Raw genomic sequence first — 13,704 nt, forward strand, 5'->3', positions numbered from 1 at the left:
TTTGCCAAAGATTAAATGCTATTTGCCAGTGGTTTTATGCTCTTTCCCAGGGGAAGTTACTCTGTGCACTGCACTTTGCGGTAAAGGAGACAGCTGGGGCAGAGCGGTGGAAAACCCGGATGTCTCAGAGAAGGTCTATCCATCTGTGGCGTGACTATTTCAAATGATGTGCCGGCTCATGACTCACAAGCCAATCAAAGCTCACAGCCTGGCAGCACCTGATTGGCTGCCTGGCGGCTAGCTCCGATTGGCTCAGGAGTTGCAAGCCGGAGCGTCATTTGAAATAGCTGAGCCACGGACAGATGGACCTGCTCTGAGACAGCCGGTTATATATTACTGGCTAATAAATACAGTAAATAATTATTGGTAGGCAGTGGTGCCAGTAGCATATACACTGCTGGCATATGCCATCAATGTATATATCACTGGCTTATGAATATCATTGGTGCCAGTAATGTATATATTACTGGCTTATGAATATCACTGGCATGTATAGCGATTTTAACAGTTCTGTGCATTCGTTTAGGCACCAGTGCACATATGCACTTAAATTGACACTTAAATTGATTGACTCGCAATAGCAGTTTAAGTTCAAACGAGGAGCGGTGAAATACCCCTTTTTCACCATTGATTCATGGAGTGCCGAGAACACCCCAGCACACTGACTTCAGGCAGCAGACATTGAAGTGCAACAATCACATCTAACACCCACTACTACCATGTCAACCTGTTGTTTGAGTTGACCTAATGACCATGTCAACCAAATGTATGTTGACCTATTGACTGTCGACCTACACATCTTCTGTCAGCCATCCAGATACCCTCCAGCCATTGACTGTTCAAGGGTCAGTTTCATTGGCCAAGAGCCCTCCTACACATGTATAAAGCATGCATGCCCTGAAAAAGGGCATGGCTTCATGTGCAGGGGTGTGGCCTCACAGAAGCCCTCAGTAGTGTATTAACCCAATTTACCCCCTCTCCCTTTGTGAAGCTTCTGTATCCAATGAAATCATGCCTGCATGCGCATTTCCAAAGCATTGCACTTCCTGCGAATTCGCATGCGCGTGTACGGACCTGAATAAGCTCCTTTTTCATTACTTTGGCACCATTCATTAATATACAGCACATGCTAAATATTAAAGTACCTGTGTTGTTCTTTCCATTTACATGTTTCTAATCTAGGTATCAGATGATGAGCAAACAGAGAAAGCGGGAATGCACTGCATCAGGATGGACAAATGCGCTTCCACACTGTGAAGGTAATTATTACCCACCCTATTAGCTTTGTCTCAATGGGGGAAATTTACTAAGATGGCAGTTCTATTTCAGATAGGATGTTGCTATAGGCAACCAATCAGATACTATCTATTATCCTCTAGCAAGTGCTAAACTAATAAGTAGATTCTTATTGTCCATAGCTTAGTTACATATTCTCTGTTCGTATTTTCAGGCTGGTTAAGGCCAATCCCGGTCGTACCTGTTCGTACACGAGATCGGCTGTAATAGGCCTACTTAGTACAAATCCACCCTTACAGTATGTGCTTGGAAATCTAACTTTTGTACATGAGACTGGGTAGACACTATGCAATATATCCCTCACACAGCTCAAGAACATAATATAATTCAGCCAGTTTGTTTCAGATGTTCATTTCATGATTTATCAGGTCAGCCCTTTAGCATGCAGATACTGTTTCCATTTTTGCTGATGACACAAAACTGAGCAGAGTAATTAGATCAACCGCGGATGTCTCCGCGCTTCAGAGCGATCTTAATAAATTAGATGAGTGGGCACAAAAGTGGAAAATGAGGTTCAATGTGGATAAATGGAAGGTTATGCATCTTGGGAGACAATCAATGTGCTAGCTATAACCTAAGCAGGGAAGGCATTGGGTAATTCATTACTTGAAAAGGACCTAGGAGTCCAAATAGATAAACTGGGGTGTAATGCTCAATGTCATATAGCAACAAGTAAGGCGAACAGGATACTATCATGCATAAAAAGGGGTATGGAGACTAGGAACTCAAATGTAATTATGCCACTGTACAAAGCATTGGTTAGACCGCATCTAGAATATGGAGTACAATTCTGGGCCCCGCTCTATAAAAAGGACATCATAGAATTGGAAAAAGTCCAAAGAAGAGCAACAAAGCTTATAAAGGGAATGGAGAATTTAAGCCACGAAGACAGATTGAACAATTTAGGATTGTTTACGCTAGAAAGGAGATGTTTAAGGGGGGACATGCTTAACATGTACAAATATATCAGGGGCCAATATAAGAAACTGTCAGATGTTCCTTTTTACTGTAAGGAAGCAATCAAGGAATCAGGGTCATGAGTTTAGATTACAGGGAAGAAGATTTAGTACCATTAGAAGAAAACATTTTTTTTATAGTACTGGCATCCAAACTATGGAACTCTCTTCCTGGAGAGGTGGTGTCGGCAGACACAATAAATACGTTTAAAATAAGGTTGGACAAACATCTATTGGTTAAAAACATTCAGGGGTACAAACAATAATCATAATCTGTCCTTAAACATATCCGTATACACTATGTATAACAAGGGATGAAGCTAATACAACAAGGTTGTACTGGATGGACGTGAGTCTTTATTCAGCCTTAAATACTATGTAACTATGTAAGATACTGTATATTGGTACATCTGCATGTGTGTATTGGTGACTCATTGGGCGGTATTCAATGAGAATACCTGCGAGGTGCAGCGAATCATTTTTAGGATTCGCTGCACATTCGCCACGTTCCGGAGCCGGCGGGCTCCGGTATTCAACGTGTCAGGGGCTTGCTGCCCCTGACTGGTGAATATGAGCTCCTGCGGCGAATGCCGCAGGGAGCCTGAGGAGGGTGCCAGGCAGAGAGATGGTAGTCTCTCTGCCTGCCCCAGAGCGTATGTGGGGGGGAGCTGGGCTCCCCGGGTGCCAGGCAGCACAGGCTGCCCCCCGGGGGTGCCAGCAGGGGACCGTATATTCACTATACCCGATCGTAACGATCGGGTGCAGTGAATATATGAATATGTAATGAGCGACTCGGCTCCGGCGCCCCCTGCTGGCTGCTGTGTAAAAAAAAAAATGGTACTTATGTAGTAACTGGGCTGCCGATTTTGAAATCGGGTCCATCGCATCGCATCGCACCCGACCAAATCGCATGCGATGCGATGCGATGCGATGCGATGGACCCGATTTTTCCATAGGATTCAATGTTAAAATGGACTGAGTCCATTTCAACATGGAATTCAATGGGAAAAGGGGTCCTTTTCATACCCCTACTATCCAAGTGGGCATGGAGTTGGATATAAACCTGTGGCGAGCGTAGCGAGCCACCGAGCCCGAAGCGTGGCGAGCGTAGCGAGCCCCGCGAGGGGACACAGAATACCGTCCCCTCGCGGGGCTCGCTTCGCTCGCCACGCTTCGGGCACATGAATAAAAATAGCATGCCCCTCCTCAGAAGAAAATTCCTGATTTTTTTACACCAAATGTAAAAAACAAAACACTTTATTTTAAAAGTTCACATTCCACTTCTCCATCAAAAGATAGCGATTGCTACTCGGTGAATCATGGCAAAAAAAACCTTCAAATGTATTCGCCATGTGGTCATTGAATAGGGTGATTCACCGTTTTAGTCCAAAATTCGCCAAACAGCACAAATTCGCCATAAAAACATGGCGAATCAGGCTCATTGAATACCGCCCATTGAATGACTCATTATGCAGCCACATGAACCACCAACAATGACATCCCTCTCCCTCTCTCTAAAACTGTTACTCTCTCTCTCCCTGACACAGTGGCGGAACTTGTGGGTTGTGGGCCCAGGTGCAAAAATATTATCTGGGCCCCCTCCTCCACCCCAACCCAGGTTCACAATAACTCATTGATGATTTTATGCAGCAGTGGGCCCCTTAGTTGTCAGGGGCCCCGGTGCAATGCACCTGCTGCACCAATGGTAGTTCCGCCTCTGCCCTGACACTCCCTCTCTCTCCCTGACACTCTTTCTCTCTCTCTCAATACAAAGGAAATTATTTCAGAATGCAAAATGAAAGATGTGTAGCAATGTATATATTAATATTGGAGTTGCCAACCACCAACAAACAATAGACGTGCAGAAAGAAAATTTATCTAACCAATAGCGCTATATCCTATTTCATACACCTAATTACCATGCAATTAAGATGGACCATAAAAATACATCCCCCCCCCCCCCCCACAGCCAAAGGGTTTTTAAGGTTGGGATGATTGGAGATAGATAAACACACAATTGGTGCAATACTTCTTAAAAAGTAAAGACTGATTTTATTTCGTTCATCAAGTGTCCTTCATCAGAAGTGTGTATCTATATGCATTTTCCACATATTTATACCCACTCATATTTGCGCTAAATACCCTAGCGTCCAGGATCAAATGTCTCCAGTCACGCCATGACCGGAAGTTCCTTCCCAGTCTCCACGTGTTTGTGAGACCGGAAGTGGAAATACGTCATCCTCCACTCCCAGAGATTAAGTTTGCGGATCTCTATGCGTTCCAGAGTGGCCAGAAGTTGCCTTTACGGTCCATCAGTCATTGCGGGGAGTGGAAACATTTGTCCAAATAAATAGACCTTAGTTCTTGCATTCCAGTTATACTTAGACCTTATCTGGAGGTCCATAATAATTAACATTAAAGTGCTTGAGTCCATACAATTAATGATCAGGTATTCTAAAAGAAACATGCAAATATACATAAAGCAATAAGATGAATAAAATACATACATAGAATAAAAATATATTTAAAATAGTAAAGACGATGAAGAGCTAAAAAACAATAAAACTATGTTAAAAAGCATTTGAGCTAAAAATCGCTGTTAAGTACTCTGGGGATTAAGGATTTTAGTAAAAAAATCCACTTCATTTCGGTTTGAGATAATCTTTTGTCCAGGTCTCTGCTTCTTAATTTTGGCAGGACCTGTTGAATCCCCCAGAAGTTTATTCCTTTTCAATTGTGTATCTCCTTAAAGTGTGCCTACACAGAGTGCGCATTGACATCTTTTCTAATATTGTATATGTGTTCGGCCAATCTGACCCTTAAATTTCTAGTAGTTTTTCCAACATAGGTCAGGTGGCACACACACTCAATAGCATAAACAATATTTCTAGAATTACACATAATTAACTCATTAATTAAATACGATTTCCCATTTATTAAAAAGCTTGTCATTTTATTGGAAGTGCTCTTCACCGTCCTACACATCAAACATGCACCACAGTGGTGAAACCCTTTTGTGCGTATGCTTTGTCTAATGTCAGACTCCGTGCGACTGTGGACTAATTTATCCCTAAGGGATGGTGCTTTTTTATAAATAAAAGTGAGAAAAGAGGGTAGTTCAGCTGAAAAATGGTATCTTGTGATAAAATTTTCCAATTGGACTTAAAAATCTTTTCAATATCTTTAAAACACGAACCAAAACGAGAGATAAAAGCCCATTGAAATTTATCATTAGAGGTTTCTTTCTCCTTCACTTTCAAGAGCTCCTCTCTTTTAATAGTTTCCAGTCTTATTTTTTCCCTTTCTAGGTTTTCCATTTTATACCCCTTATTTAGGAGTCTTGCTGAAACTTCTTCTATTTGTTCTTCACACACAGATACTGAAGTGCAGTTCCTTTTTATAAGGGTAAACTGGCTGAAGAGAATACTCTCCAGCAAGTTCTGATGATGTAGACTCATACGTTCAATAAAGCTGTTGGAATCTGTCTCCTATCTATAGGTCTTAGTTTCAAGATTTCCATCATTTGTATATATCAACAGATCCAGAAAGGAAACACTTTCCTGACTGATAGAAAACGTCAATTTAATTGACATCTCATTTAAGTTTAAGGTATTGCAAAAAGTGTCTAGTGCTTCTTCGTTTTTATCCCAAAAGAATAGGATATCATATATAAAACGTTGTCAGGATACCAGACCCACCCCCAGCTCGCCTCCCAGCCATATCTGATGTTCCTCCCAATAGGCGATAAACAGGTTGGCATAGCTGGGGCAAAGTATCCACAAAAGAGAAAAAAGGGACTGTTAATTAGGAGCGCACTAGACGCACAATATATATAAAATTAAACTTCTAATATTTCATACTATAAAAACTCCCTTAGAATATGTCGTGGGAGATGGCAGTGAAATTGTAGAGGTTAAAATCACACATACAAACATACATATACACACAGATGGTGTTTTAGTGAAATAAATGGAAAGAGAAAGAGGTGATGTATTGAAGTAATACACTTGTTAATCTGAAAATGTCAGAATCAATTCAGCCTAGTTTAATGCAGATGGGGGCTTGCAATCGTTGTAGAGGGTTATCAGTACGTAATAGGGATTGCCTTGGGTGTGCACTTTATTATCTCCTATTAGCTTTATAATAGTCACTGATGATCATTTAATATGGCCTTACTGCCCTCTGCTGGACATATAATTGTCCCTAGATTATTGTTCTAGGTGTACACAAATTAGCTGTTTAGTGTATTGGTATAGGTGGCAGATAGAATTCTAGCTATATTGCCTCTATTATCATCCACCAATTATACCATACCAATCTAATACATCATTGTGTCACAGAGACAATGTAATATCTAGTAAGTAAGTTTTATTTATATAGCGCACTTTCTCCAACAGGACTCAAGGCGCTTTACAGACATTAAAAATAATGCACATACTGTAATACAAAGGGTTGTCAGAACGAGCAACAATGGCAGTACAGATATACATCACACATACACATATGCACTAGATGTACTCTAATGAGGGACATGGACAACATATATTTACTGAGCTGTGCAGTACCCAGGCAGCCATTCAGCTGTGCCACATGGTGCTTGCACAGGCAGATAGGTAGCCAGTAACAGCACAGGTATATATATATTCTAGATGTACTCTAATGAGGGACACAGACATGGGGAACATATAATTACTGAGCTGTGCAGCACCCAGGCAGCCATTCAGTGTCGCCACATGGTGATTGCACCAGCCAGATAGGTAGACAAGTAAAACAGTACAGATATAGGACACGTACAGATATATGCTAGATTTACTCTATTGAGCGACACGGAAATGGGGCACACTGTGTAGGTTGCTGCTGGCAGGCTGTGCATAGTAGAGGTATAGCATGCGGTGCGGGGTAACAGGAAGAAAATGTAAGCGAATACTACAGTGGCATGAAAGACAGTATTAAGACAGTGGTAAGGTCATTAAAAATTAGATTTCACATGTTTCAGGGAGCAGCAGATGATCTTTGTAGCAATAATGGAGCAAGGTGGTCCAGACGCGCGAGTGGATGATATAGTCAGAAGGGTATACAGAGCAAGTAGGTAGATGAATGTGGTCCTTAGCAGAAGAGTTGGCTGACAGGTTAGTCTCCATTGTTCTTCTTATGTTTCCCTTCTGTTTAACTCCTGTATAACTCCAGCTTCGATATAACTATTGTAATATCACTTTGAACTGATCACTTAGAATCTGATCGGCCTTGGCTATATCAGCGTAGCACTCACTATAAGTAGTGCTGCTATCAGGTGTCCACACAAAATCACCCCTGTAGAGATCAGTTAAATGGAGCATTGCTGCCCTCTGCTGGCCAAATATAGATCTTCAGATTACATATAAATACATAAATCTATTAATCTTTGCTGCCCTCTGCTGCTTAAATCCAGTAAACTCACTGGAGAAGTCACAATTTTCTATTTATTGTGGTGCGCATTGCAGCTTCAATGGTTTAAATTTACAAATCATTAAACTAGTGTAAAAACATTATTCTGCTGATTAACATTCAGTTAATATAGACCAACACGTGTTTCACTTCTCACACAACTTTTTCAAGGCCAGGAAACAGCTGCGTGAGCTCTCTCTCTCCTTGACACTGTCACTCTCTCTCCCTGACATTGTTGCTCTCTCTTCCTCCCTGACACTGTTGCTCTCAATATATTCCAGACACTGTCTCACTCCATGACACTGTCGTTCTCTCTCCATGACTTTGTTGCTCTCTCTCTTCTTGACACTGTTGGTTTCTCCCTCCCTGACATTATTGCTCTTCTTCTCTTACAATGTTGCTCTCCCTCTCTCTCTCTCTCACACCGCCCCCTCTCTAGCTCCCTGACACTGTCAATCTGATTTTCTGACACTATCACTCTCTGTCTCTTCCTGAGATTTTCTCTCTCTGTTCCTAACACTCCTGCTCTCTATCTCTTTCTAACACTGTCACACTCATGCACAGCGTGATGAGGTTAGAGGTCATGCTGCGCAGGCCACACAGCCACACAGGGCACTTGAGCTGCCTGCCCACACCATTCTGTGACTGTTGCATTGGCTTCTGGCAGTATGAGGTCGCCCGCCCACCCAGCAACCCAGCTCCCAGCCCCCAGCAACCTGGCTCCTGGCCTTTTCAGTCCACCCTTCTCCTGGCCGTTTCAGCCAGCCCACCCAGCAACCCGGCTCCGGGCCATTTCAGGCTGCCCACCCATCAACCTGGCTCCCAGCCACTTTAGCCCGCCCACCCAGCGACCCAGCTCCTAGCCGCACCCGTAAATGTAAGTAAACATGCGGGGTGACCGGGGTGTTTTTTTAGGGAAGCCAATCCTGGGATCCCAGGAATCCCGGGATTGAGCATTTTTCAATCCCAAATCCCGTGTTTGAAAAAATGCCCTTGGCTTCCCTATGTGCGAGTTAGTATCTGCATTTGTATGTGTCAAGTGCTACTATGTAGCAGCAGCAGTTTTTATCCAATATAAGTTCTGTTCTGCTCCATAAAAAGACTCAGTCCCACCGCATGCAATATACAAGTGTCACATACACTATATGGACAAAAGTATTTGGATGCATGACCATTATACAGTGACATTTCATACAAGGAAAGACTAATGTAGCACTACCTTGACCAAAATATTTCCCTCCACCAAATGTATTCCTTCAAATTGTCTCTCATGATACTAAGTTACTTTAAATAAAATGAATTTCCAAGGATTTTTTTTAACATACCTTTTTCTCTTTATCCATATTTTGTTTTATAACAGTTCGCCTATGTCCCCCAGTGAAGGATGACAGCATAAGAGTTTTGACCACTGTGTTTGATGAGCACTTTACTGCAGGTCATGTAATATATTTGGAATGCAAAAATCCAAGGCATAAGCTTAATGGGCCATCGGATATTTTCTGCACCTCAAACGGAACTTGGAATATTGATCCTCCAACTTGTACAGGTGAGGTGACGTTATTCCAAACATTTCCACAGGATTTGTAAGCTTTTCTAATACCTCATGGTGAAAGCTACTTTAGTGAATTATATTTTGCGCTGCTACATTCAAAGTTATTTGCTCTCCTCCTGGATGCTTTATATCTTTGGAGAAACACACAAGAAATAATTACAGTAGCAATTTATTGCATGCATGTCACATTTACTGACCATGGTCTGTGTAAAATTAATGTTTATAATACTTCTACCATTATTTAAATACGTTTAATGAATAAATATTTTTTAGTTAATAAAATTGTGATCAAAACTTACATGAAACTGTAACAAATCTGCCTTAAACGAGTACAATCCAGCTTGGTCATGTGTGGAACCTTCAGCCCTCCAGCTGTTGTTGGACTACATATCCCAGAATGCCCTGCAACAGTTTTAGCATGGCCAAATAGTAAAACTGTTGCAGGGCATGCTGGGATGCATAGTTCAACAACAGCTGGAGGGCCAGAGGTTCCCCATATCTGAGCTAAATCATAATCAGGGGTGAAATATAATAGGGTGCGATTTTTTGAAATGTGTCATTTCTTTTTTTTAAATGGCAGAATTAGCACGTTTACTGAAAATCGCACATGTACAGTAGTAGTGTGTGATTTATGGTAAAAATCACACGTTTTACCGTGACCAAAAAATCGCACTTCAAAAATCTCATCCAGATGTTTTCAAAATAGCAAATGTAACATGGCCCGAATTTTCAAACAAATATTAACTAAAATCTAAAAAAAGGTTCAGGAGTTTGGCAGAACCATGCACAGATCAGTGAGATCTGTGCATTAGGGCAGAGTGAAAAAACTGAAATTGAGAAATTCAAAATCGGCTAGTGTGGAAAAGTTGTGACTTGACTTGAATAAGAAACGTGCAAAAGCATTTTGATCTGAGTCAACATCTTCTGTTCTGGCAAGAGGCCTGAAGTTTCACTTTTTTGGTGAAAATGACGAAAACTATGAAGATGCTCCGATCTAGTTAAAATTATGTCAGGATGTCTTAGAGTGGTTCATTAATATACTTTAGCATAGTAAATAACAGTACGAGCTTGTCCTAGTGCAAAGTGAATGACTTTGGTGGGAGAAAAAATCCCTAATAATTGACCCATTTTCATGGTGAATATTGTGTGTTTTCTCCTGAACGTGTTTATAATAGAAGAAGCACAAATACTCTAAATGGAATTTCAGTGACACTGTGTGAAATATAACACTGCATAATGGCCCTTAATCAGACCTGATCGCAGTACAAATTTGTTCTGAAAATGGGCAAAACAAATGCTGCATTGCAGGTGGGGCAGATGTAACGTGCTGAGAGAGTTACATTTGGGTGGGGTGTGTTGAAACTGAAATCTAAATGGCAATGTGAAAATAATGCAGCCGGTATTTACCTTGCACAGAAACAAAATAACTCACACAAATCTAAAGGTGGCCATACATCTACAGATCGATTGTCAGATTGGGCCGGTTGGAACAAACACCTGGTAATATCTGAATGACAGTTTTTCAGCATTTCAAAGCAAATGGTCAACTGTCATTTGATCTCATCTTTTACCAGGATTTTGTTCCAACCAGACAGACCGGACAATAAATCTGTAGATGTATGGCCACCTTAACTCTCTCTGCACGTTACATCTGCCCCACCTGTAGTCCAGCATTTTTTTGCCCATTTTGAGAACAAATTTGCACTGCGATCAGGCCATTATGCAGTGTTATATTTCACACAGTGACACTGAAATACATGAAATTGGATTTATGCTGCTCTCTTTGCAGTGCATATACAAAGATAGACAATCCTGTATACATAAGTAAGAAATAACTGTTGCAGTTTGTTATTGAAAAACAGTAACAGTTACAATAAGTATTACAAGTAACAGTGTAAACTGTCTAATATATCATTTTACATATCACTTCTGTTTATTGACAGAAAAACAGTGTTGCATCCCCTATACTGGGAACATGATTGGTCTGCATTACAGCATTTAATTATGCCAAAATTAAGCCAAAGGGCCTTATTCAGGTCTGATCGCAGTACAAATTTGTTCTCAAAAATGGCAAAACCATGTTCACTGCAGGTGGTGCAAAGATAACATGTATAGAGAGAGTTAGATTTGGGTGAGTTATTTTGTTTCTGTGCAGTGTAAATACTGGCTGCATTATTTTTACACTGCAATTTAGATTTCAGTTTCAACACACCCCACCCAAATTTAACTCTCTCTGAACATGTTACATCTGCCCCACCTGCAGTACACATGGTTTTGCCCGTTTTGAGAACAAATTTGTACTGCGATCAGATCTGAATAAGGCCCAATATATTAACAGTTAAATACGTTGAAGTTTATTATGATGTAATAAATTGTAAGCTTGCAGCAGGGCCCTCTAACCTCCAAGTCTGTCTGTTGTTATCCAGTTTGTTTTATCACTGTCTACTATTGTAAAGCGCAACGGAATCTGCTGCGCTATATAAAAAACTGTAAATAAATAAATAAATAAACAAATACATCTAATGTTTAGAAGAAAAAAAAACAAGAACATTGATTCAAAAAATAACAGATTAATCATTCTATGAGTGGTGTCCAGCAGCACATATATGCCAATCACTGTGTTCATTTCTAGGCAGGATTGATCAGCAATACTTATTACAGCATAATGCACTTTAACGTATTTAACTGTTAATATATTGGCTTATCTTTGGCATAATTATATGCTGTAATGCAGCTGCAGGTGGGGCAGATGTAATATGTGCAGAGGGAGTTAAGGTGGCCATACATCTACAGATTTATTGTCCGATCTGTCTGGTTGGAACAAAATCCTGGTAATGGATGAGAGCAAATGACAGTTGACCATTTGCTTTGAAATGCTGAAAAACTCATTCAGATATTACCAGGTGTTTGTTCCAACCGGCCCAATCTGACAATCGATCTGTAGATGTATGGCCACCTTTAGATTTGTGTGAGTTATTTTGTTTCTGTGCAAGGTAAATACCGGCTGCATTATTTTTGCACTGCAATTTAGATTTCAGTTTCAACACACCCCACCCAAATGTAACTCTCTCAGCACGTCACATCTGCCCCACCTGCAATGCAGCATTTGTTTTGCCCATTTTGAGAACACATTTGTACTGCGATCAGGTCTGATTAAGGGCCATTATGCAGTGTTATATTTCACACAGTGTCACTGAAATTCCATTTAGAGTATTTGTGCTTCTTCTATTATAAATACGTTCAGGAGAAAACACACAATATTCACAACTGTGACCATGAAAATGGGTCAAATATTAGGGATTTTTTTTCTCCCGCCAAAGTCAGTCACTTTGCACTAGGACAAGCTCGAACTCTCTTTTACTAAGATGAAGTATATTAATGAACCACTCTAAGGCATCCTGACATAATTATAACTAGATTGGAGCTTCTTCATAGGTTTCATTATTTTCACCTAAAAAGTGAAACTTTAGGTCTCTTGCCAGAACAGAAGATGTTGACTCAGATCAAAATGCTTTTGCACGTTTCTTATTCAGGTCAAGTCACAACTTTTCCACACTAGCCAATTTTGAATTTCTCCATTTCAGTTTTTTCACTCCGCCCTACTGTGCATAGTTCTGTCCCAAAAAATGGCATGTCCCTGGGATCATTTATCCAGTCCTGGCTTCCCAAATACGTCCCCCTCCATCAATCCCCCCCCCCCCCCTCATATTTAGGAAACCTGCATCTGGTTCCAAAAATACAGGGGACAAAAAAACTGGGGGGTCCCCCATATTTTGGTACCAGCACTGGACTCCAACAGTCAATGATGTCATGCCACAGCTGGGGGACACTTTTTTACGCCCCCTGGCTGTCATATGAACATCCTGGCTGGTCAGTCCTGGACTGAAGCCAGGGCTGAAGCCCAGGGATGTCCCCGGCGTCCCTGGTCAGTGGACGCAAGGCTAATTATTTTGTGTTAAAAAATAGAATTTGAAAATGACATCAGGTTATGTAGTGAAACTAGAAGTTCCAGCAAGCCTCTCCCACATGATGAGACTTGGAGAACCACAAGTTCCAGCATGTGGGGCATTATTGGGCCCACTTGGACTTGTAGTACCACTGCATAACCAATGTACAAATAAATGTGCACACACACACACATACACCAAGGAAAGGTAAATGCACAAACACAAACTCAATCACTCTATACTCAAAATGCACGCTGGATAAGTCCCGTATGTCCGAACGAGACAAGACGCATAACCGGCTCCTCTACCGACCCCTAAAGGAATATTAGTGATGTGTGTCATGGGAATCCCAATGACCCTGATTGGTTAAGGGGAGACCCAGTGACTGACATCATTGGGATACCCCTGATATACGTCACTGAGATTCCCTAGGGGTTGGGAGAGGAGCCGGTTATGCAGCTCCTCTTGTCTGGAGGTACGGGGCAGGCATTTTTTTTTTAATTGTGGAGAAGCGGACCGATCCAGCGTG

General features: G+C 41.2%; 1 protein-coding gene across 1 annotated transcript in view; it reads left to right on the forward strand.

Moving 5' to 3' along the window:
* The window catches only part of LOC146026288 (coagulation factor XIII B chain-like), a 75,158-nt gene that overhangs the window by 34,045 nt on the left and 27,409 nt on the right, over positions 1-13,704 (forward strand). Inside the window, exons 5-6 of the mRNA XM_083156815.1 lie at positions 1,183-1,259; positions 9,037-9,222. Coding sequence (XP_083012941.1) covers positions 1,183-1,259; positions 9,037-9,222 — 263 coding nt within the window. The remainder of the gene's footprint in view (positions 1-1,182; positions 1,260-9,036; positions 9,223-13,704) is intronic.

Source organism: Crinia signifera, chromosome 8 (assembly GCF_055691185.1).
Source record: "Crinia signifera chromosome 8, ASM5569118v1, whole genome shotgun sequence".
In the NCBI taxonomy this organism is placed as follows: domain Eukaryota; kingdom Metazoa; phylum Chordata; class Amphibia; order Anura; family Myobatrachidae; genus Crinia; species Crinia signifera.